This window comes from Hemicordylus capensis, chromosome 6 (genome assembly GCF_027244095.1).
Source record: "Hemicordylus capensis ecotype Gifberg chromosome 6, rHemCap1.1.pri, whole genome shotgun sequence".
Lineage (NCBI taxonomy): Eukaryota > Metazoa > Chordata > Lepidosauria > Squamata > Cordylidae > Hemicordylus > Hemicordylus capensis.
Genome location: NC_069662.1, coordinates 101,531,142 through 101,556,935, shown reverse-complemented (window position 1 = coordinate 101,556,935; position 25,794 = coordinate 101,531,142). Strand labels below are relative to the sequence as shown.

Here is a 25,794-nt window from a genome sequence, read left to right as displayed (position 1 = left end):
CTGAAAATCCCTCTTAGAGGGAACACTGGAATCTACCCTGTTGTCAAATGTACACTTACATAAAGTTTGTTCATGTGCAGCATGAATTAGGCTAAAGACAGTGCCCCACATCCTGGAACCATTTGTAGACCAAGGACATAACTAGCTGTGTGTGTCCATTTGGATGCTTCAGACCCTTCAAACTGTAGCTTTGGGGCTCTGTGCCAAAGCTTTTCTGAAACTCTGGGCAATTTCAAAAGCATGGGAGTTTACTCTTTTCTTTTCTTTTTAAGCCAAAATGCACTGCCATTAGGAATTTCTGAAGTATTTCTCTAGACAGTGGTCCAGGCTCATGAGACTTGGATACTTCTTAGGGAATGCCAGCAGGAAACATCCAAACAAAACATTAATAGTTATTTTACGTTAGGATTCTTCTTGTAGAATGCATTGATATTCTTGTTGCAGAAAGCATCTATGGGCAGGAACTCAACAAACCCAATATTTTGCTGATATATTGTCTACAATCAGAACTTTGGAGGAACAATAAGGTAGACCCATTTGATGCAGGCAGAAATATCTAAAATAGATGGGGATCCTGCTAGTGCTGGTGGATCTGACAAAGTTATTTGCCTTGAATTTATCTTGTAATCTGTGTTTCCCTTTTTTGTACATGTGTGCATGCACATGCATGCACACACTCTTCTGATTCATTTCGTGATGGTTTTAAATGGCTATTTCTTGCAAAAATATGCATATATATCCTACTAAAGTGACATAACTTTAGATTAGAAGGTCAGATGAAGACTTTTCCCTCACAAGCCAACCTGGTGCTTTTGCTATGTGCTCTTGTGCATTCAACCCCCTCAGAACCTCATGCTGAAGGTTGGGGCCTAATGATTCTGTAGTGGATGGGAGTCTCCTGGGTGCCTCAAGTAAGCTGTGTTGGGCTTCCCCAAAATGAAAATGAGTTCAATAAAGATATCCAAGTACTGCTTTTAAAGGAGATACTATAACTGGGTTTGTTCTTTGCTGTTTCTGACTTCTTAGTTGTGCCTTTCTTTTATTGTCAACAGGAAAGTTTTGAAGGAAATTTCTGTGGGAGACCTAAAACCCAATGAAACAGTTGAAGCAAACTTAGAAGCACAGTTGTTGTCCAGGCTAGACCATCCAGCTATTGTCAAGTTTTATACTAGCTTTGTGGAAGGAGAGAGTTTTTGCATCATCACTGAATACTGTGAGGTGGGACTTCTGCACTGCTTTTCTTGAAGCTGACTGAGAGGTCCTAAAGAGGTCCTTTATGGAAAGAAATATATATCATATTGTAATTATTTATTGGCAATCATGTCTGTTACTGAGTGTTTTTAAAATCTGTTTCTTGTGAGGAGTTTGAATTCTGCCACACAAAAAAGCCCTTTCATACCAAGTGACTCAGTTCAAACAGTCAGCATAGAAGAAATGAAGAAACAAGTTTCTTCTTGCCTCCTGGATCACCGAACCCAGGTTTAAGTAACTTTATCAAAATTATACAGAGTGATCTGCATTCTGAATAGCCCTCATCATTATGTGTATATATATTGAAATTAATAGTTACTTGACTTTGAAGACTGACCATCACAAGGATTTCAATTGTGTTAAAAGATTTCTTCTTACCAGTTAATGCAAATATAAATATAGTCCTAACGTGATTTGAAGTTTGCTGCGTTTAATGAGCATGAATAAAGAATGCTCACTGCTCTCTCTAAGGCCATTCCTGTAACCTGCCAGGAAAAACATAAACTGTATTTTCATCATCCATTTTTCCTAGGCTAGGGGGCATTTATTCAAACTAAATGAGAAGCTTTCCAAGAACACGTAATTATCCTTCACTCTAACAGTAGCTCTTGGCACAATTTAGGCCTCACAATTGAGGACTGAAAATATAGTGTACATGCTAACAGCTGCAGGTATTAGGGGAGAGGTCACATACTGCAAAGGAAGTTTGGAGCAATCTCATCAGTGGGCTATATCTGGAACCTTTGAAAAGCCAGAAATAGAGGCAGGTCCACTGGCACGCAATAGCTTCCCCAAGTTCAGCAGCCAGTACACAGTTGTAAGACCCCAGAAGCACTAAACAGCTGGTTTAGCCAGCCATGTCTCAGCCTCATCAAAGCTTCCACAAATGGATTCTGGTGATCAAGCTACCCTAGTAAGGTCTGCCACCCCTTACCCTTGCATGCATTCCAAAGAGGAGCAGCCTTCATACTTAACCCAGCCGTAGCCCAGCCTCTGATGCCTTGCTGGGAGATGTAAAAGATCTCCTGTTACTGCACTATGGACAGCTACTTGGGTGTATTCCTGGTATAATCAAGACCCTCCAAACATGCAGTAGCCAGAGTGGGATGTACATGTCAGCAGTTGGAGATTTTTTGTGTGCATATGAAAGTTTCTGTAGCTGTTTTTTCTTTCATTGGTGCACAGATTGTATGCAGATATCCTGCAAAAAACAACAACACCCCAACAACAACAAAACAATAAGCCAAGGGTTCAGAGGACAGCTTGTACAGTAGGGTTGCCAACTCTGACTGAAATTATTTCTGGAAATTTTGCTCCCATTATATTTCCCCCAATACTTATCACAATATCAAGCCATTAAAATCTCTAGAATTGTTTTCAACAGCCCCCTGGAGATTTATACTGATTCCAGGGAACTCCAGGTCACTCCTGAAGGGCTGATAACCCTATTGTGCAGTGACTTGTGAGATTAGGGTATTTAATTCATCAGGGGCGTAGCAAGGTTGGAGGGGGCCCAGAGACAAGATTTTAAAATGGGCCCCTCACTGATATACACACACAAACACACTTCACAATCTAGGTTTTTTTACTCTCTGCTCCTGCCGATCTCCAAGAGACTCAACATAATTCATAGGGGGTGCAACATGGGCGGGTGGGGAGTCATGTGATGTGCCTCTGGGGGGCCCCTCGAAGCAGTGGGGCCCCAAGATGACTGCCTCCCCTTGCTGGTAGTTACGTCCCTGTCATTCATTCTGCTCACTTGGCGATGTAAGAAGTTTGATAACTTCATAACTATTAATATTGCCAACATTGTAAATACTTTTATTTTATTTCTGGGTAAGAGGAAAATTTGTATCATAATAACTGAACTGCAGAGAGTATCCATAGTGTCCAAACCATTATTGAAAAACATCCTAAGGACAGCCTCCATTCTGAAGCATTTGCTGACCAAGGTAACTGGTGAAAGCTTGACTCTGCTTAAATCAATAGGATTTTCTCCTCATTAACTTTAATGGAGTTAGGATGTAATGTTTCTGACAGATTGTAAATTTGTCATTGTCTTTCAGGGTCGAGACCTCGATGTTAAAATTCAAGAGTACAAAGAAGCTGGCAGAGTGTTTCCTGAAAGCCAAATAATAGAATGGTTTATACAGTTGTTACTTGGAGTCAACTACATGCACGAAAGGTAGGGTGATTTGGTATGGTTATAAAACCAGAGCTGATTTTTCACTGCTTGGTTGCTAATATTGAAGTGAAAATTAAATCTTGCTGAATAGTCTTTATCTTTAATATAACATTTTGTTCAGCCACTTAGGGCTATTTGTAAGTGATGAATGGATATTCATTATTTAAAATATTTGGTTTTCCAAAAGTTTGGCCCTATAATCCTACACAGTGTACCAGGAGCAGGCCTTTCAGGAGGCAAGGTGAGGTGACCGCCTAGAGTGACAGTTGTTTGGGGTGCCAGCAGGGCAACAAAATGCCTCCCACCCTTGCCCTCCCTGTTGCATACTGGCATGTGAGCATCATTATTTATTGTTTGATTTCTATACTGCTTTTCATTAAAATAATCCCAAAGCAGTTTACAATATAATTAAAATTAAAAAGTACAGATATTAAATATAAATATATCTCTATTTAAAAGTTTTAAAACCTATATAAAACAGACACAAACAAAAAGAAAATAGCGTAAAAACAGTACTCTCATATAAAAACCTGGGTGAAGAGCCATGTTTTTACTTGTTTTCAAAAAACTGTGATGGAGGTTGAGGAGTGGATGTCAGCAAGGAGAGCACTCCAAAGCCTGGGGGCAATGACTGAGAAGGCACCATCCTGCATACTCGACAGTTAAGCCTCTCTCACTGTTGGCACATGGAGCAGAGCCCTCTCTGATGAGCTTGTCAAGAGGGCAGAAACCCTTGGGAGCGGGCGGTCCTTCAGATATCCAGGTCCCAAAATGTTAAGAGCTTTAAAGTCAAAATCAGCACTTCGAATTGGACCCAGAGACAAATTGGTAGCCAGTGCAGCTCTTTTAGAATGAGTGTAATATGATCCCAACAAGCAGCTCTGGATAAAGTCCTAGCTACTGCATTTTGCACTAGCTGCAGTTTTCTAATATTCTTCAAGGGCAGCCCCACATAGAGCACATTACTGTAATCCAGCCATGACTAAGGTGTGGGTAACTGTGGCTAGATCTGCCTTCTTGAGAAAGGGATGTAGCTGGTGCACTAGCTGAAGCTGTGCAAAAGTACCTCTGGCCACTGCCTCCACCTGAGCTTCCAAAGCAGAGCCGGGTCCAACAGTACTATACTCCCAAGCTGTGTACTTTCTCTTTCAAGGGGAGTACAACCCCGTCAAGAACTTGTCAAATCCCTTCATCCCCATTGACTCTGCTGCTGACCAACAGCACCTCCATCTTGTCTGGATTCAATCTCAGTTTACTAGCCCACATCCAGCCCATCATGGCTTCCAGCCCCTGATTCAGGTCATCCACTACATTGCAAGGATCAGGTGATAAGGAGAGATAGAGCTGAGTGTCATCTGCATATTGCTGACAACTCAGATCAAGTCCCTGGATGATCTCTCCCAGCAGTTTCATGTAGATATTGAATAGCTTGGGGTACAAAACTGAAACCTGCAAGGATCCCACAAGCCAATGGTCAAGCCAAGCAGTAGTCCCCTAGCACCACCTTGGGGACCCTTCCTCCAAGAATGGACTGAAGCCACTCCAAAACAGTGCCTCAAATCCCCATACTCAAGAGGCAGTTCGGAAGGATACCATGGTCAATGGTATCGAACGCTGCTGAAAGGTGCAGTGGAACCAACAGGGAAGCACTCTCCCTGTCAAGCTCCTGGCTTAGGTCGTCCACTAGGATGACCAAGGCAGTTTCATACCCTGGATGGAAGCCAGATTGAAAGGGATCAAGATAATCTGTATTATCCAAGACCTTCTGAGATGCCACTACACACTCTGTCACCTTGCCCCAAAAGGGAAGGTTAGAAACAGGTCTGTAATTGTTCAGGTTGGAGGGTCAAGGGAAGGCTTTTTTAATAATGGTCTTGCCATCACCTCCTTGAGGCATGATGGCATCCTGCCCTCCCTTAATGAAGCATTGATTATAGCCTCCAGCCACCTGCCTGTATCCTCCCTGTCAGATTTTATTAGCCATAAAGGGTAAGGGTTGAGAGCGCATGACATTGCCTGCACACTGCCCAGGATCTTATCCACATTCTCAGGCTGTACCAACAGAAAAGAATACAACACAATAGGACCAGATGGTACCTAAATCACATCTGCCGGACTGCCAAAATCCTGGCATTCAAACTGGCACGGATGTGAGCGATGATCTGTAAAGTGGCATGCAAATTGTTCACAGCATCTTTCAGCCCACCTACCTCAGTTCCTATGTGTCCTCAGCACCAGGCCAAGACTCCCTTGATCATACAAAGAACTACTGCCATACAGCAAGTGCTTCCAACTACACCCCCCCACAAACACACCCAGAAATGCTCACACCAGTCCCGGGCCTAGTAAAGCACTACAACGGACAGCCCAAATACCACCCTCTGAGTTGAAGAAGGGGAAGATAATTTAAATAAGACTTCATAGATGAGGCAAGCCCAGAGCAAGAACCCCTCTCACCAATCCTCATCCTGCCCTCTCCCACACCTGAAGCGATCATAGACACCCCCACAGACAACCCAGAGGAGATGGTGCCATAGACCTTAGACAAGCCACTGACAAGCCACAATCCGGACAATACATATCCAAATAGCCAACCCCAAGGAAAGAGCCAGTCTGGATAGCAGGCGTATGCAAAAAACTGGAAAACCCAGTTCAGTTCAAGTAGAACCATACTCGAACTGAGATGGGTCTGGTCCTGTTCTATGCACACTAGAGCTGAGCCTAGTTTGGGCCCGGCTTTTTTAAAAGTAAAAAAAAAGAGCAGACTTTCCACCATTGCTGGGCTACAGGGGATGCTATTGCAGCTATGTGGGGGTGTCTCCGATGTTCCCCCTCCCCCTGTGCCCCCCCCAGTCATTTCTGGCCCATTATGGGCTTGCCTGACCAGGCCAAGCAGAGGTCCTCTGTCTGTCTTATATCCTGCTCTTCCTCCAAAGAGCTCATAGCAGTGTACATGGTTATTTTTATCCTCACAAAAACCCTGTGAGGTAGGTTAGGCTGAGAGATACATGCTCTGTGTTAGTTAGCCCACGTTGTTAACCTTGCAGGGATTATCCAAATAATTTTCATGCTAGTGGGGCCTCAGTCTGCTCGCCTCAAGGCTGAGAGCCACAAGGATGGGAGCCCTTGTGCTCTCACCCTTAGGCTTGTGTCAAGAGGCTCGTGCTTCTGGCAAGATCAGCTCTTTTCTAGTTAATCACCTGGAGGGGAGAAGAGCAGAGACAAATATTCAGGGCCTTGGCCAGCAGAACTTGTTTCCCTTTCCCCAGGCTCTGGTATAACACCAAGGGCCCGTTCCTTGCTCCTCATTGTTCCGTGAAATGGCCATCCCTGAGTTGCTCAAATTTTCTAATTGTCTGGCCCGTTTGCGTAGAAGGACAGTGCTGAGTATACACCTTTTCCCCTGCTTGGGGGTAGTTATCTCACTGACTACTTGTAGAATTCAAGTAATTTAGCGCTTAATAGTCAATGCTAGCACCTTAGATGGTATTTGTAATAGCATTTCCACTTTTTCTCTAATAACATATTGTACCATGAAATCGAAGCCCTGAAATGTACATATTAATAATTAAATATGCTCATAATTAAAAATTGATGCAATGAGAAAAATAAATATATAAGAATGAAATTGTTGAGTTGACAGCATGCGACCAGACTAGTACCGGACCGGAGTGCATCTGAAAACATAAAAAGGTGCCTCAAAACTAAATATTTTGGTTATTAGAGAATTAAGCTATATTTTGTAGGAAACCTGGTTGTTCATTTTTCTACAAAATGTCTTTTCAAATAATCCATGAGTTCTATAAAAATATTGCTCTGTTTTGCAGTGCTTATTGCTTGTTGATTCTGGTTATGGCCCATGGGCAAATCCTGAGTGAGGAATTTGGCCCTCCAAATCTTTTTCACTTGACACCTCTGATCCTAGGTTTACAGCGCAAAAAAAAAAAAAAAAGACGAGAGAGAGAGACAGAAAAAAAATATTGTCCTCTGTTCTTTTGGCAACTTCCCTCACACCAAACTAAAATAACTAGACCAGGTAGTTTGGTAAGTTAGCAACTCTCTTTGGAAATGCTTTTATAAGTGTATTAGTTTGAAATACACAACAGTTTTATAAATCAGAAATGTGATTGGATAATTCCCAACTATACTTGCATAACCTTGTACAAGTGTTATGCTCTAAGCAGTTAGCTATTTTTCTCTCATTTGGGAAATGGGAATAATATACATACCATTGCCAGGATTTTAGCGGAGAAATACTAAAATGTTGCTGCCTACATTTGATATCTCTTCAGAGAAAGAATAATAGTATTTTGCAGTAGCAGCAAGCCCCATGGTACCTGAGACAAGGGAGTAATATGCTGTCTCCTTCCATGGTGCGTAGTGCACAAAGCGCAGACAAAGTTTTACACATCTCTCTCCTTCCAGCCCATCTTACACACACACACACACACACACACACACACACACACACACACACACAGAGCCAACTACATCCTTCCCCATTTACTTCATCCAGAAGCACATGAACCAGAGCTGGACCACTCTCATTCACTTCTGTTGCCAGCCTGCATTTTGAAAAGTCTTGGATGGAAGTGGAAGCAGACAGTACTTTGAGCCAGTGAGCACAGGTGGACCTCACTATGTGCTACGTGGTACCGCTATTTGACTTGTGTGTATGTGTGGTCTGGAAATAGACACCTGACCTCAGCATATGCAGGTACAGAAGGGGTTAATACCCACTTATCCAGGGTTTCTAGATGGCTGGAAATTACCTTGGAGGTAATTTCTGGCCATTTTGTTTAAAGGAGCCATTTTGTGGCTCTTGTGTTTATAAAAACCCACTTTAAACGTGATTTTTCAAGGAAAATCTCTGAAATTTGGGGTTTTAGGAGACATCACTGGACAGCTAGAGACCTGCAGAGCATAGTACGACACCTTTTTGCTCCTATTTTTGTTGGGTTTTGCTGTTTTGTGCCTTTTTTTGCCCTGCAGGAACCTAATCCCCAAAGACTCAATGCCTCATTATCTGTGGTTTTGTTATCCATGGAAAACAGCAGGAATGGAACCCCCATGGATAACGAGATTCACCTGTAGAGTGCTGTAAATCTGTAAATCCATCAATACATGTCTTTATAATTAAACAGCAGCCTTGGACATGAGTTACTTTTTGGCCTATCCGCTCTCCCTACTTCTTATCGGTATCTTCTGCTGCTAGCTATGTTTCTTTTTCTGCTGAGAGGGGAATTTGTCTCAGAACCTTGGCTACATACAGTATCTTTTGTCAGGCTCTGGTATTTGCTACCTTTTGGCTGAGGAGCAGCCTCACATTCTTAAACTCAGACAACAGTCTGTTCAGGCCCACTGGCCTTACATGCTGCTCAGAAGCCTGAACCAAACTTTTATACACTTATTTGTAAGCCTGGATTAAACATTTCTATATCATATCTTATTTACAGTTTTCCTATACTTAGCTTCCCTTGTGAAACAGACACTGCATGTTTAAAATGCAGTTGTTTATGATTCATTTGGGATGCAGGCTGCTGAGGTACATTTGTTTTTCTTTTGTGGGTTTCTGGAAGGGTCTTTTGGAGCAGGGAGTCAATTCAACTAAAATCAGCTTTATTCATTTCCAAGTTTAGGAACAAAGTGTGCATTTCATTGGTTATATGGAACATACTTGTAAGAAAAATTAATTACTCTGAACCTTCTTACCTCACTGAAAAAAGCTATATTTGTCTTTATTTTCAGGCGGATACTTCACAGGGATTTAAAATCTAAGAATATTTTTTTGAAAAACAACCTTCTTAAAATTGGTAAGGTTTTTAAAATCCTAACATGGTTTTATTACTCTGGAAGATATCTTTAGATGTGAGGGCCAGATTGGTATGTTTAGATAATGGATCTGCCTCAGTCGCAAAGGAAGTGGGTGTGGGAGTCCAGTTTTAACAGCAAAAGTGCATATGGGCAAGGAGTGTGGAGCCTTCCCCACATCCTCAGCCTTCCTCCTTCCTTCCCTCAAGAGTTTTTCTCCCAGCACATTTCCAATATCAGAGCTTGACTGAGTACAGACATCTACAAATCTGGTTGCCAGTGGCAAGTGCCTGCAGCCTTCCAGTGAGCAGGACAACCCGCACCACACAGATCTCCTCACCAGAGGTTTTGTTTCTAGTGCCACTTTGGAGAAGGTAAGAAACTGCAGGGATCCATTCAGAGCAGTAAGAGAGTGCTTTCACAGTTCCTTATCACCTCCATATCAAATGACAAAATACATGCTTCTTTCCTAAGACCTCTACCTGTGTGTCAGAAAAGGATCTGAGGGAACAGACAAGATTGGCAGTGACCACAAATCATGGCTGGTTAGTGAGCTAAGCCTAAATTTGTGGATCCCTGACTGACGAGATCAGGGGCGTAAAAAGGCTGGAGTGGGCCCAGAGACAAAATTTTAAAATGGGCCCCTTGCTGATACACACACACACACTTCACAATATATAGTGCACTCGCACTCACATCCCCATTATGAATATGGTGGATATTTATATAGCTATATTTATAACTATATCATTATAAATATAAATATAGTTATATAGTTAATTATATAGAAGAATATTTCATTAATTCACATGGGGTTATGAAATCTCATGACTCCTCTCTGTCCCTTACAGATACATTTATACACATGCTACATGGAAGATGCTGAAAGGCATCATCTCATACTGCGCAGGAGATGGCAATGGTAAACCTCTCCTGTATTCTACCTAAGACAACCACAGGGCTCTATAATTGCCAGGAGCTGACATCGACTCAACGGCACACTTTACCTTTACATGTCCAGAACTGAGAGAGAGTACTTAATACTCAGGAGATGAGATGCATGGTAATAACTTCCCGAACAAGTTGAAATTGGGGGGGGGGGAGTTTAGGGGACGTTGTGAGATGATATCTCGGAGCAGCTGCTGTATCCACAGCAACGGCTGTAGACTGATTTCAAATCAGGCTGTCAGCACTCCTCTTGTTTGAATTTGAAGGAGAGAATTGCACGCTTATTTTCAGCTGCAAGAAAATGAAGAGCAACTGCTCCATTCCTTCGTACAGCCCGATCCTGAACACTTCTACTCAGAAGCAAGCCCCATTGAGCCCCACCAGTTGCTTCTAGTAAACGTGCACAGGGTTGCAGCCATGCAGCCCCTGACAGTGCTTGTTTACTCGTAAGTAAGAAGTCCCTCTGGATTGAGTGCTTGTTGTTCCCCAAGTAAGTGTGATTGAACTAAGATTGTTCCTGATCTCAGAGCAGCAGCAGGGAGAAAACATCTTTCGCAGGAGCTACCTCCACAGACTTCCAACACTGGCCCCCAGACTTTCAGACACAGACTTTCAACACTGCCCCCTGCCCCTTCCCTTCCCTTCCCTTCCCTTCCCTTCTGGCTGCTGCACACTCACCATCCAGCCAAGGCTGCATTTGGAGGGAGGGGAGGGGGACTGTCCTCACGGAAGGCTTCTTGCCAGCTTCTCTAGAAAACTCCACTCCCTCGCTTTAACCCCGTCCCTCCACCCTCGCCATGGGGAAGAGCGCTCCCGGCTCAGAGTTGCTTCTGCAGACAAGGACTTTGCTGCATGCATGCTGCCTTTGCTCCAAACTTGGGGATGGCTTTTCCATGGCACCGAAGCTCTGCGGGTGTTGGGGAGTCATGTGACTTGCCTCGGGGGGGGGGCTCGAGGTGTGGGGGCCCCCAGGCAGCCACCTCCCCTTGCCTAATGGTAGTTACGCCCCTGGACGAGATAAACTCCCAAGGCAGGGAAAGAGTTTTGCACTGCTCAGCTGCACACCAGTGTTCTCTCTAATTTTTTTTTATCTGTGTGCTGAGTGAGTTTTGTTCTGGGCACTTGTATCAAGGCACACATGCATTCAGAGAGGGACATTGTTGATTAAACCTGAGCGGGATCTAAAATTAACTGAGTGGACCTAAAAAATGTGTGAGCATGCGCACACCTTAGAGAGACACTGCTGCACACCCCTTTGGAAATTAAAATTGACTTAAAATTGACCTCCTATGCGATTGGGGAAGATCCATGATTAAACACACATCGGCCTTTAATGTGATAATAGAGAGTAGGGTGGGAGCATTGTCTCTTTCTGTTCATTGTACAGCACCTAATTTTAAATTAAATAATTTTAATATGATGTTTATAATAATGATATTCAGAAATGTTTAATGTGATCTTAATCTTGACTATCTGCGCATTGCATGTAAGTTATGTCATTTATGGTTGCACAAGTAGTGAATGTGAGTATGCATTTAGAGATGGATGGAAAGGTGTTTACTGTCCTATCCAGCAGAGCCAGAGCTGCATGGGCATGCATGTGCCTGTGCTCATTTGGTCCAGTGAATCCACTATCCCATCTGCATAAATTGCCTATGTGCAATGACATCCACAAGAGAGCTACTTGGATGGAAGGGAGTTTTGAATGTGCCATATTTTTCCCCATGTAATGGGATTCATTGTGGATATACTTGTGTGGAGTAACTGTTGCTTCTCCTACTGCACATATGCATCATGTTTAGGCAGGTGCTTGCATTGTTTTTTGTGAATTACAAGCAAATGTTTACTAACTCACTCTTGATCAGTTTATGTAAGATTTAGGGTTTTAGAAAAACAGACTAGGTTGTACTGAGAGAAAGTTAGTAATGGCTGACTTAAGTTTCATTAATTTCCGTGGACTTAGTGATGAAAAAAATTCTATAGATACAACCCAAAGGAAAGTCCTTAATTTAACGTGGTGGTAATAATAACTTATTATGTATAATATTTATGTACCTCTTTTGAACAATAACAAAAATGGTTCTCAGTGGTTTACATAGCAAATGGTTTCCAGTCCCAAAGAGGTGTACAAGAGACACACCAGCAGCAGCCACTGGGAGGGACGCTGTGCTGGGATTCATGAGGACATTCTGTATCCCCATGCTAAATATGAGAGCCACTACTTTAAAGGTACCTCTTTGCCCAGTTAGAAGATGTAACTGCCTTGAATATGCACCAAGTCAAAAATAAGGATTGAAATTAAAAGTGCTCCTCAAAATAGCATTTCAAAAGCAAAACTTGAACTTTCTGATATTTGAGCATTCAAAGTTTGGCAGATGTTTACTATTTTTGCTCTGTTTGAACTCTCTTGTAAACCAAAGCTTATTCAAAGACCCCTTAACTTAATTGCCAAATACTCAAATTTATATCCCTTAGTAAAATTTCAAACACTGAGGCATATAATTCTTCCTGGGAAAGAGGATCTTAATATCTTTGAGCTCTTGAGAAAATATGGATAGCTTTAGTATCAGCTTTTCAGCTTCATTACAGTTCTGTCTCATTTTGTCATCATTTGATATTTTATTATGAACCAGGATTTCAGAAATTCAGTTGTAAAACCATAGAGCTCAGAGGATTGATCCATTTTTTCTAGAATTATCTTGATGCTAAGAATAGTAGCATGTCTTGACATTTGAAAATCGTTTCTTGCTGGATAATTCAGGGTACAAACACAATTGCTGTTGTATTTCTAAAGCCTATAAGAAGGGGTGTGTATGTGTGTAAAAAATAGGAAGCTGCCTTTATTAGAGTCAGACCACTGGCCCATCTAGTTCAGTATTGTTTGCTCCCCAGGATTTCATACAGGAGATGCTGGGGTGTTGTTCTTGGAATTATATTCTCCCCTACTTTTTGAACAGGACACATTCCAGATATGACACTCTGTTTCTCTTCAGTTTTCAAAATAGTTGCATTTTGTTACACTGGGCAATTTCAGAAATATTTTTTATTCAACATAAATGTATTAAGGAGAGCTTTTCTGACTAAATCTGTGTTCTGAGTGTACATAAAACTGTTCAGCCAAATACAGCTGACAACTATTCCTCTATGCATTGCAGTTCCCCTTTAATGTAGGCTGATGTCCTAGATAGAGATGCGCTGCTTTCTGAGTTGAAAGTTTTATGCCAGCAAATAGGGTTGAAACAGGTCAGGCAACCATTATATTCAGGATATTATCAACTGGGAAAGCTAATTTGTGTCAGTACTATGAAGGTGAAGCACTATATTGCCTATTAGTAACTGAGCTACACGTTTTAATAAAACAGATATAAAGTGGCAGCAGTCACAATCATGACATTTAGCTTCATTTTCCTTGTTTCATCAACTGTTTTTCCTTCAAGTAACCAAATTCCAAAATATTTTTCAAGGGGACTTTGGAGTTTCTCGACTATTGATGGGATCCTGTGACTTAGCAACTACTTTTACTGGGACACCTTTCTACATGAGCCCTGAGGCACTGCAGCACCAGGGCTATGACACAAAATCAGACATTTGGTGAGTAGGCAGCATTCTATTTCAGATGAATAATTCATTTAATCCTGATGATCAAAAAAATCATTTGTTTTCTAGGTTGTTCTCAGCTTACGTTATATGCTTATCTTTCTCTGAAATAATGCAATTATTTGAACAAATATGCCTCAATGGTGTTGGAATATTTGTGTTACCTGATCAGCCCTGTTCAAGGACATGTACTTTACCTCCTGGTGCTGTGGTGATATGAAGTCCCTCTTGTTTGTGACTATTACTGTTCAACATTTCTATAGTCCTAACAGTTGTGTTATCTTGGTTTACCAGATCATCTGGTATTGTCATCTGTGACATTTTGTATTTCTTTCATTATTGTTTATTTATAGGTAAAAGATTATAGTTAAAAAGGAGTTAAAAAGTTATGGTTATGGAACTGTGTAAACTGCTTTTAGAACATAAATGTGTGCAGGAGGTAGTGGGTCAAAGGAGTTTGAGACGCAGGGAGGCTGCAGTAGTGGGACCCCTGCAGGCCAGCTGAGAATCCCTGTTAAGAATGCCAAAGAGAAAAACTGTTAGGCAGAGGGAAAGCAGTTCATGTTCAGTTAGTTAAGAGGGTGGTGAGAGGGTGTGTCTGGAGGCTTGGAAAATAAACGTTAGACTGGACGGGAAATGGACCTCTGAGGAAGGAAGAAGTGTAGGTTTTAAGAAGAGACAGTGTCAGGTGCACTCTGGGAGGCAGGTCTGAAACAAAGTAGCCAAGTAAGGCACCCTAACTCTAATAGAATAAAAATCACACTGAAGGGATTTTAACTGTATAATATCAATACTGCTATGAGTTTTAAGTTTATGTTAAAACCTGAAACCACTACATTTTAATGAATTTACATTTAATACCTGAGACCATTACGCTTTTAAGAACTTGTACAACATCAACTGAATAAGCTTTAGTACAAGAGAACCCCGTTATTCATGGGGGTTCCGTTCCTCTGGGGGGAGGGCAGATAGTGAATCTGTGAATAACAGGGCATTAAAATCAAAAGTCAATGTAAAGCTGGGGGAGGCGGATAGGTTCCCAGCCCAGACTTGAAAAAATAGCCCAGAAATTGTATCCAAATAGAAGTTCAATCAGTTGACTATAATGTTGGAGAAGGGTGCCAGTAAAAGCTTCCTATGGAGCTCTGGATGAATGAAGTCCAGTCCAAAGAAGTGCCCGATATGCCATATGCATTTCAGCTACTTCAGCGCTTCACATGTTAGCAATCTGCACAGCATTTCTGTGTAGGAATTAATAGAGAACCTGCTTGTAGATCATGATTGTTATAATCACACGCAGCTTTTTCACTCAGTGTACATGCACTGAGATGCCAGAATTGGCTGCACTCCTCAATTCAAACATACTTGTGGGTACATAGAGTGAAAGCCTTACATGTGCAGTTGCCAAGTTTGGTGATCTACTGGTGTGCTCCATATTAAATGCAAGTGCTTTCCATATAAGAGTCTGTAAAGTTTGGAGCGGTCTTGGGTTTCTGTTCATAGCAGTGCAATGTATATTAAGAACATAAGAACAGCCCTGCTGTATCAGGCCCAAAGCCTATCTAGTCCAGCATCCTGTTTCACACAGTGGCCCACCAGATGCCTCTGAGAAGCCCACAGGCAAGAGGTGAGGGGACGCCCTATCTCCTGCTGTTACTCCTCTGATTTAGAAGCATCTTTTCTCTGAGGCTGGAGGTGGTCTATAGCCACCAGACTAGAGCCATTGATAGACTTCTCCTCCATGAATTTGTGTATGCCCCTTTTAAAGCCATGCAAGCTAGTGGCCATCACTACATCCCATGGCAGAGAATTCCATATAAGAATTTGTGTTCAGAATAATGACCTTAATTCTCCTACATTGCTTACCAGCAATCTACAGTCTCATATTTTGGCATGGTATTTCACTTTTCTCAGACGACCTGGTAGAGAACAACTGCTGGTTCTTTTTTGCATCCTTTGTACAGTGAGACTTATGTGTATTTTGCCTATATCAGCTGGAAGCATTTGGAAAGCTCAATTCTATAGAAATTGTGTCTCCTCCTACCTGTCAACAAGAGCTGACCCACAAAGACTGAGAATATGGGAGCAGCCACTATTCCTCGGGGTTTGTTTGTTTTTTAAAATTCATTGCAACAGCTAATGAAGTCAAAGGAAGCAGCAGTATTTCAGCATTTTTTGTCCACTTATGGTGAGCTTTTAAATTCATTTTACACGTTCAAAGAGTTCTGCCCCCTTGATCCATGTTACAACTTGAGTTGTAACTGTGGAACAGTTACTTCCACACATTTCCCATAAATGTGTAAAGAACCTTCATTTCTTTTTTTCTTTTTCTTTTTCTTTTAAAAAGAGGATTTTTTATGTATTTTGGGTATCTGACTTATTTCCTTTCTAGCGTTTATAATAACGAATTCTCTTCATGAAGGGTTTGGACACAGTGGGGCATTTTCATTATTGTTCCGGGTGAAAAGAAAACCACTTTTAGGGGTTCCTGTTCTGTTCCTTCATCGGAAAACATATTGGCTCACATACAGAGTGATGCAGAGCCAGTAGAACCATCTCCCGCTCCATGATCCTCCCAAAATGCCTTTACTGAGAGTTGAGGGACCTTGGCAGTGCTGTGGACTGCAGTGCAGGTGACTGCATGGATAGGAGAGAGCATTTGCTCTGCTAGTGCAGCTCTGCCCAGTTTTTTGGCTTTCTCCCCTCTCCCTGCTGCCATCTATGCCAAGCCTACAGACTTGCCAGTGCTCTCTTGACCTTCATGTAGGGCTTTTCAGGAAGCTTGAGGGTTGTTAGGAAGTAGGTGACAATTTCATGGATTCTGGGTTCTGCTTGCACCACTCTGTGTGAGCAGCTAGTTTCAGCAGACAATCTGGGAACATTATTGAGTAAAGCAATAGGTCTGGCTATACAACAATAATCTCTACTATGACAGATAACTTTCTGTTTCACTCTGCTGATGTTCAAAGAGGAGTACAGAATCCTGCACTGTGCTTCCTTGCATTTGAATGGGAATGGATTTTATGTCACTCTTCATTGTTCCTTGCTGTCCAGTGCAATCAGATATCATTGAAGGGAAGAAAATACTGAAAAGTTTCAAAAATCTGGGTGAAGTTCAAATACAAAGCATGAATGTAAAGACAGGATTCTTCTTTTGTACTGACTTATCACAAGCTACTACTACTACTATGAATATTTACATACTGCTCTTCAACCAAAGTTCACAAAGCAGTTTACAAAGAAAAATACATAAATAAAATGGTCTCCTGTCCCCAAAGGGCTCATAATCTAAAAGAAACACAAAGCAGATACCAGCAACAGCCACTGTAGGGATGCTGTGCTGGGGCTGGAGAGACCCAGTTTCTCTCCCAACTGCTAAACATAAGAGAATCACCACTTTAAAAGGTGTCTCTTTGCTCAGTTAGCAGGGGTATGTCTTCATACCCCAAACAGCCATGTCTTCATTTCTTAATTTATAGGAAAATGAACAAACACTCCTAATACTACTCCTTCATAGGGATCTGCAGAAACGTCCCCCTGCTTAGCTTAGTATGTTGTCTTATCCTTGAATAAATCTTTTCCTCTTCCAGGTCACTAGGGTGCATTTTGTATGAGATGTGCTGCTTGGGTCATGCATTTACCGGTCACAATTTTTTGTCCATTGTTCTAAAAATTGTGGAAGGCGATACACCTTCTCTTCCAGACACCTACTCAAGTAAACTCAATACAGTGATGCACAGGTAGGGTTTTTGTTTTTTGTTTTAATTATGTATCTATCTATCTGTCGGTCTATCTAGTTTCACTCTTAGTGGTTCCAGTTGGCTTGAGGATTTGATTCATCTCATATCATTACTATTTTAGCATGCTGAGCAAGGACCCTTCAATGAGGCCATCTGCTGCAGAAATTTTAAGAATTCCGTACATTGATGATCAATTACAGGTATTTTGAATGAACATTGTTATTATTATTATATAACCTAAAATGTTCTAGGCACTGTTCAGAAATGGGGGGGAAACACACATAGGTCTTGCCTTCAGGCTTACAGTCCAGTAGACTTGATACAAAAGGAATGGGGGATGGGGAGTGAGGAAAAATGTAAAAGATACCAGTTGGTCATAAAGTTACATAAAGTTAAAAGGTCCCTGCAGAGTAGCCACGGAGGGAGACAGTTCTAGGAGAGGAAGAGCCAGACAGCAATTGGTCCCAGTCGGGCCCATGGCCCTGTCTCATCTCTTCCTCTGAAGCAGCCCAGTAGAATAGCTGCTAGTAGAGACTGTTCGGAAAGAGAAGAAGTGAAATGGCAATTGGTCCCAGATGAGCCAGTGAGGAGGACCTTGCTGCCCTTTTCAAGTGGAACACTATGCTTAATAAAATAATAGTAAACTAGAATAAGAAGAAATAATAAGCATGTGTATATAGAAGTGCCACTAAAATCTATGGCATGTATACACAACTAATTGTGTACAGGACTGGAGTATAAAGGAATGAATAAAGTGTTGTCTGGTTCAGTGGAGAAGGATCTGTATTTTTTCATTTCATATTGCTAGCATCAGTTTAACAGAATTTCACTTAAATTTGTTTGAAGACATAAGTCCTTTAAATGACCATATTCCTCAAACTATTTCTGTGACCCTATGCAGTTTTGTTCCAGCTTGGAAGGTTTTAACACACAGTATGTTTCAATTATATTCGTTATAAACCTAGCTTAAAGATGTGGACAGACCCATCTAATGGGTCAACTCCATCTGAAGTCCTCTGTATCTTGCCTCCTTTGACTCCCTTTCCTCCTGCCTTTCATCTCGGTATGGCTTCCTGCATTCCCCTTGCCCACAATTTTCTGCAGTCTTTGAGAGATGGTTGATAACATTACAAAATTTGTAGCAGAAACTCAGCAGGTTTCTGTGCCCCGTTCACTGTGATATAGCTTGTTTACCCATTTTCCTTTCCTGTATGTGATGATTAAGAATTTGAGCCCCACATGTCGTGTGGAAGCACTGTGATGAGGGAAAGAAAGAGCAAGAGGTAAGATCAGACTTGGCAAGTTTCTCTTTGCCATAGAGCTAAACCTTAGTAGAAGAACACATGAGAGAAAATCTGGTAAACCTTCCTCTTATTCCTTACTTCTCCTGGCTGCCTCCCCTTTGGTACCCTGCTTTGCACCCTCCCTCTCTCAGGTCCTCCTCCTTGATTGGCAGGAGATTCAGGGCAAGCAAATGGAAGTACTTCTTTACACAGTGCATAATTAATGTGTGGAATTCACTGTCACCAGTGGTGATAATGGCCACACGCTTAGATGGCTTTAAAAGGGAATCAGACAAATTTATGGAGGACAAGTCTTTCAATGGCAACTAGTCAAGTTGGCTGTATGCCACCTCCAAGTTCAAAGGTAATATGCCACTGAATAGCAGATGCTCAGAAGCAGCTGCTTGCCTGAGTGTTCCACTTCTGGACTTCCCAGACACATCTGGTTGGCCATTTTGGGAAATGGGATGCTGAACTAGAAGGACCATTGGTCTGATTCAGTAGAGTATATCTTATGTTACCTCCTATTTCCTACATTCTTTTTTGCTAGTCCAGTTTCTTAGTTCTCCTTCCCTCATTCTCATGTGGCTCTTCCTTTCTTGCCTTTTGCAGCCTGTACTGTTAATTCTCCCTCCACCCCCAATTCCCCCCCGCCCAATGTCCTGTTGCTGAAAATTGTCACCTGGACATTTTATTAATTATAATTAATTTGGCGAGAGTGAGAGAGAAAAGAAACAGGCATGGGGAGCTGTCCCTTCTGGCCTGGAATTCTTTCCCCCAATATGATCCTTCTGCTGAGGTAGGCAGTTAAATGCCAGAGGCGCACAATGGAACATTACCTGTTTGCCTTGATCTTAGTATTGCAGCACCAAGGTGCAAGGGGAACAGGATGTTTCATAACTAGTTTGATTTTGGTGCACTGCACACCTGGTTCTGATTCTCTCATCTATTCTCATGGCTGGTGTTATATTGATATTGCCCACAAATAGATGCATCTGCCACGGAGTGTAATGGCCCACATGACTAATAAACTAGCCCTATTAAGCGGAATACGCTGTAGTAGTTTTGTAAATACTGTATAGTGAAAAGTCATGCAATACTTCAGTGCCATCAAAACAAATGGTTGCAATTGTGGCTGCTTTTTTCTCTCTCTTAGAATATGAAGTGTAAATTCACAAATATGACTATTAAGGAGCAGGTGCTGGATTCTCAGGAAGAAGCTGCAGATATTATTAATGCTGTGTGAGTATGGAACTGTTTAAATGTAGGAGAAGTAAAAGAAAGAGTGGCTGAACTTTTCAGTTGCTGAACTGTGCAATGATCATTCTCATATGGCTACAATTATTTATGCACAAAATATTTGCACAGAGCAGTTTGTATTTCATGTTCCAAAACCGAACAAAAACCTATGGATGTTAGCAGTTTAATAGAATTGTGTAAATTTGCCTTATATTTAGCTAGATTGTAAATTGGAATTTTAAAAAAATGAAATAAATTATTTTTCATGTATGCCCTGAAGTTTTCTTTCTCTTTTTAGACCAATAGAAACTCTTTGAAATGCTGCAGATATTAACAGTATCGTTCATTATGCCAATGTGTAAGCTATTGTTTCCAATGACTATACTGAGTATAATTGTGTGTATTGTTTCCTATTCTAACATAAATAGCACAATCTATTTTACATAATTCATGTATTAAGCTGATTTAATTTGAGCAATATTAAACCACAATGTTGTAATCATTAACAGAAATTTCAAAGCTTGTAATTAAATTCTGCCATCCTAAATTACCCTTTTTGGTTTCAATTGGATCTGGCACTCCACTTCCCTTCTCTCCCTAGATTGTGGTTAGTGTTGTTTTAGTACACTAATCAACAGCTGTTAGATTGCACTGCTGGGGAAATAATTTCCTTTGCTCTTCCCTTGCTTGCCATAAGCAATGTTTATTACACTTGCTTAATACAGTTTTATACCTTTCTTTAAGGTGGAAAGAAGTCAAATAAAGCAAGTATTATTTAGCTTAAGCAACTATATCTCACTGAATTGCAAGGAGATGTACTATGGCAGTGTAATTTTTTGAGAGGTCTGTGGGGGTGGGTGTCAATGGCGGCCCCCATCAGACCTAAGTGTGGCTCCCCGATTAATTATTTGTTGGACTTGTGTGAAACCTCAGATAAAGCTGAATACTCTGCACAGTCCCCCGGCACCATACAGAGACAACCATCCTTACAGGAATGGTGGTGGGTGGGGTTCCTTTAAGAGAAACAGAGACCTCTTGAGCACCTGCACCAACTTGAAAGGTGTGCACAGAGTGCTGGGAAGTGTAGCCCTTCCCAGTGCTTCTCTCCTAGAGCTTTTAAGAGAGTCTCGCAGTAGCAAGCCCGAAGGGTAAGACTGTACTGGTACACTTGACTTCCTACTGCAAACCTGAAATATTTTCTGTGTTGCTCCCTGATACCAATATGGAAATATGTGTCCTTGAGATCCACCATTACAAGCCAGTTCTCTTGGTATAGAAGAGGCAGGATTTCTTGTAACACTGTCACGTGGAATTTTATCACATGGATTAATTTGTTCAAGTGGTGTAGATCCATAATAGGTCGTATGCCACCTTCTCTCTTAGAGATCAAGAAAGACCGGGAGTAGCATCCCTCACGTCTGTGTACCCACTGTACATTTAACTTTTAACAGCTTTTTAAATCCAGATAATTTCCTTCACACTCATACTAAAAGGTTTTCAATATACCGCCATTTTTTGAAGGGCGGTATAGAAATAGAATAAATGAATAGCATAGCACCCCCAAAATACAAAAATATGAATGGTGAATGATGGCCAGGTACCAGAAAACAGTCCAAAATTTATTGTCATGGCATTTGGAGTGGATGCAGTGTAGAGTGTGCAGGATCTGCAGCAGTACTGTGTGAAAGCTTTGATGATCCAAATCTGTTCCTCAGGTCCAAAGCTCCCCTGTCTCCCCAACTCTGATTTTAATTTATCAAAACTCTGAGTGAGTGAGTGAGTGTTGTCAAGTCAGTGTAAACTCTTAGGGACCACATAGATGGATTCTCTCCAGGATGATCTGTCTTCAACTTGGCCTTTAAGGTCTCTCAGTGGTGCATTCATTGCTGTGGTAATCGAGTCCATCCACCTTGCTGCTGGTCGTCCTCTTCTTCACTTTCCTTCAACTTTTCCCAGCATTATAGACTTCTCAAGAGAGCTGGGTTTTTGCATAATGTGTCCAAAGTATGATAGTTTGAACCTGGTCATTTGTGCCTCGGGTGAAAATTCTGGATTGATTTGTTCTATGATCTGTTTGTTTGTTTTTCTGGCTGTCCATGGTATTCTCAAAAGTCTTCTCCAGCACCAAAGTGTCAATACTCTTTTCTATCTTGCTTCTTCAAAGTCCAGCTTTCACATCCATAGAGTGCCACGGGGAAAACCATTGTCCTAGTGATTCTATTCTTTGTAGGTATAGGCACATCACACCATCTAAATATCCTCTCCAAGGCCTTCAAGTGCTAGTCTGCAGCATATTTCTTGACGGCTGGATCCTTTACAGTTGATGGTTGATACTAAAAGGCAGAAGCTATCCACCACTTCTGTCTCTTCATTATCAATCCTGAGGCTGGTTGCTGTACCCGTTGTCATTAGCTTAGTCATCTTTACATTTAGTTTTAGTCCCGTATTTTCACTGTGCTCCTTGACTTTCATTACTAGAGCTTGCAGATCATCTGTATTCTCACCTGTCAGAGTGGTGTCATCAGTGTAGCACAGGTTATTGATGTTTCTTCCTCTTTAACTTTAAAACCGTGCTCATCTTCTTCCAATCCAGCTTCTCTCAGAATGTGTTCAACATATAAGTTGAATAAATAAGGAGAATGAATGAATGAATGAATGACTAAGAGGGAATAAATAAATAAGGAAAATAAATAAGAATAAACTCTAGCTAGCTAAAAATCTGGCATCAGTTTTAGCAGTACTTAAGGTTTAATTATTCTTGCATATGGTTACTGTGTTTCCCCCTTGTACCAGTGGTCATTGCTAATTCCCAAAGGAATTAGGCTGACAGATATTGAGGGAGATTTACAACAGATACATTCTTAGAGCTTGATTTTGACTTCATGTGTTTACAGTATATATGAAAGAATTTTTGCATAAAATAATAGAACAGGTTTACAGCTTTAAATCCATAGGTGAAATTTGTCCTTCCAAATATTATTTTATGATGGTTGGGAAACTTATTTATCTGGATCATAATCTGTTGAAATCCATAAGAATGGGTACTGCACCTGCACAGGAATTCCTCGCAGTGTAATGTCACAGCTCCTCGAGGCGTCCATACCCCATCTCCATGCCTACAGTGTGGTACTATTTAAGGTGGGCCAGACACCATGTTCTTCAGTTCTTTTTCAACCACCGTTGTGATCAGACCTCATGATGTTGCTCCTCATTCGGATCAGTTCTTCTTCTTCTTCTTTTAGAAAATGGCCCCGTTCTGACATAATGCCAAACCAGAGGTAAACGTGCTAGAGGTTGGAGTTTGTGATTGTCTGAATATGTGAAGCCGCAGTTTCATCACCCAACCATGGCTCTGTTTTAGCTTCCAACCTGAATTTTAACCCTCAGTTTGTAGTGAGTTTCACTGCTGAAACCTGAGGATCAAAGGCACCATTGTGTTGATTGAATTCTGCAGCCACTATAACCTGGGTTTTGTGCACAAGCTCCTCCCTCAAGCATAGAGGTTGGCAGCCTAGAAATGCTTCCAGAAAGCAGCCCAGAAATGTGTCTCAGAGCAGTCCAGAAATGCATCCATATTAGGGCGGCCATGTTTCTTTCTGGCCACCTCTTGGAGCTGATGCTCTGCCCTCTGCCATTCTCCTTACTCTTCCTGTCACTACTTGGCAACAGGGATGCCGTGTCCCTAGAGTTCATGCATTTAAAGGGACAGAACCACATTGGAGCAAGCCTTCTTCCCCTTGCATGTTTTGGACCTTGTGTAAACTACATGCATAAATCCCCCCCTTCTCTTTAAGTTTGGTTGCTTAAAATGCAGGTCACTCCTCATGACCAAAGATGGTGGTCAGATGGCTTCACCAGGCACCACCTTTCTGGGGAGGTAACGACTTCCAGAAACACCATTTGCAATTAATTTGCATGACAACTGCCCTAGACTCCGGGAGCAGGCATTTTTGCAACATATGTACATTTTGGCTCCTTTATCTAAACATTGTTGAATATTTTTTTTAAAAGGAAGTATCAGTTTCTTTTAGCGGGTATAGTATATCTTTTCAGTACTTCAGAGATTCCATTCCAGATAGTTGCAAAACTGTGTGAGGCTTCTCTTTCCAAAAGAGCTTGAAATTTCACCTTTATGTTTTGCACAGAGAAGGAAACAGTTTAAAAATATTCATCAGTAAAGTCCTTACTAAGCACAGATAACCATAGGAAATGCAGTGTTTTGCTTCAGTTGAATTATATCTTCCAAATTTTAGGCGTTGCTAGACTACTACATAATAATCTGAAATTAGTACCTGATGTGATCATTTTTTGTTGCAAAACATATTCAGCCATTCTCCTGTGGTGTTAGTCAAAATTGCTTTTCAGCATACTACAAAGAAATAGAACTGTGCCAAATATTAATCAGTTACACTTTTTGAGTCTAAATTAGCAATTTCAGTGGGGTGGAAATTTCTCTCAGAATCATTTACATTATGTGAATATTTAGTTTTCAGCTGTATTTATCTGCCTGCTTCTGCTTCTTTGCTGGATTAGTCACATCCTGGGTGATCCTGCCCAATTAGGTAATCAGGTAGTGAATGGGTACATATCACTGTATGTGTAGCCAGTTATATTTGTCTACCTGATGGAATCGCTGAGGGCACGAGAGTGAGGGAAATCTGAATGAATTGCAGTTCAGAATTTGTTTTTGAAGAGTGTGGAGGAAAATAACCAAAAGGGGAGAAGTGTTTTGTCATTGTCAAAAATATTGATAAGAAAATAGTGTGTAATGTTTTACTTTAAATAACCTTCTTTAAGTTTTCAGTGTTTTTGCATTATATTGTTTTATTATTTTGTTTGTTACCCACATTGGGTGAAATTGTTTTGGGAAAGGCTGGATATAAATTCATGAATAAAAAAAACAATTGTGGCATTTTGAGAGCTTAGAATATAGGGTCTCATCTCATTATTGGGCCAGGGGTGGGTGGGAAGGCTGAATAATAAATGAGGAGTTTTTAACTCTGTTGTGGGTGATATGGATGCCTTCCTTCAAAGTAGTATTTATGTTGCAAGGATATTAGCTTGGATCCAAATAATAGTGAGCAGTAGAAGAAAATGGCTTTGTGCTGTTAAAACAGTGGTGGTGAATAAGGAAGGAAGTAAACAAGGAAGATACAGACTAGTATATATAACTTTAAGGGCCCATTAAAAAGGTTTTGAAACGAATTTGTACAAAGTCTTGTTCAAGAGCATGTGCAAACGGAGAAACTCCTGATTCAGGGGTCAGTTTTCTAATGCAGCACTTTCCCACTAAACCAGAAACAGCCATTCTGTAATTGGCAGTTTTTTTTCCACTAGCAAAAGCTTGCCTTTGGATCCAAACGATTACATTTTTCCAGAATCATTCACTCAAAAGATCTGGTGTACATTTGGTGGGATTCAGCTAAGTTAGGCCATCAGAAGACTCTGTAGAAGAGTTTATAAAAGAGATAACTTTTTAAACATAAAGGTTATCAATTAAAATGTCGCATCTGGTGCCCCAGTCTTAGCTCTCTCTTATTAACAAGACATTTCCTAATGCCTTTACTTTATGCTTGAAAGCAATTAATAAAATATTGCAGTCTAAGCTTCATAGTCTATAATTTTCATTTTAAATTGAATGCTAGAATCTTTACTTGTACTCTGTATAATGAGGTCAAATGAGATAATGTGGTCATCAATATGCTTTTCAGTTGTGATGTTGTTATTAAAGCACCAAGGG

At 41.1% G+C, this 25,794-nt stretch overlaps 1 protein-coding gene across 10 annotated transcripts in view; it reads left to right on the top strand.

Annotated features, from left to right (window-relative positions):
* Nucleotides 1-25,794, top strand: part of NEK11 (NIMA related kinase 11) — a 159,465-nt gene that overhangs the window by 40,583 nt on the left and 93,088 nt on the right. For 9 of the 10 annotated variants that reach the window (XM_053258974.1, XM_053258970.1, XM_053258971.1 and 6 more), the window contains exons 3-9: nucleotides 1,053-1,218; nucleotides 3,318-3,436; nucleotides 9,185-9,249; nucleotides 13,660-13,786; nucleotides 17,383-17,532; nucleotides 17,654-17,732; nucleotides 19,972-20,057. In XM_053258974.1, the coding sequence (XP_053114949.1) occupies nucleotides 1,053-1,218; nucleotides 3,318-3,436; nucleotides 9,185-9,249; nucleotides 13,660-13,786; nucleotides 17,383-17,532; nucleotides 17,654-17,732; nucleotides 19,972-20,057 (792 nt within the window). The remainder of the gene's footprint in view (nucleotides 1-1,052; nucleotides 1,219-3,317; nucleotides 3,437-9,184; nucleotides 9,250-13,659; nucleotides 13,787-17,382; nucleotides 17,533-17,653; nucleotides 17,733-19,971; nucleotides 20,058-25,794) is intronic. The other variant, XM_053258979.1, reaches the window with a different exon arrangement.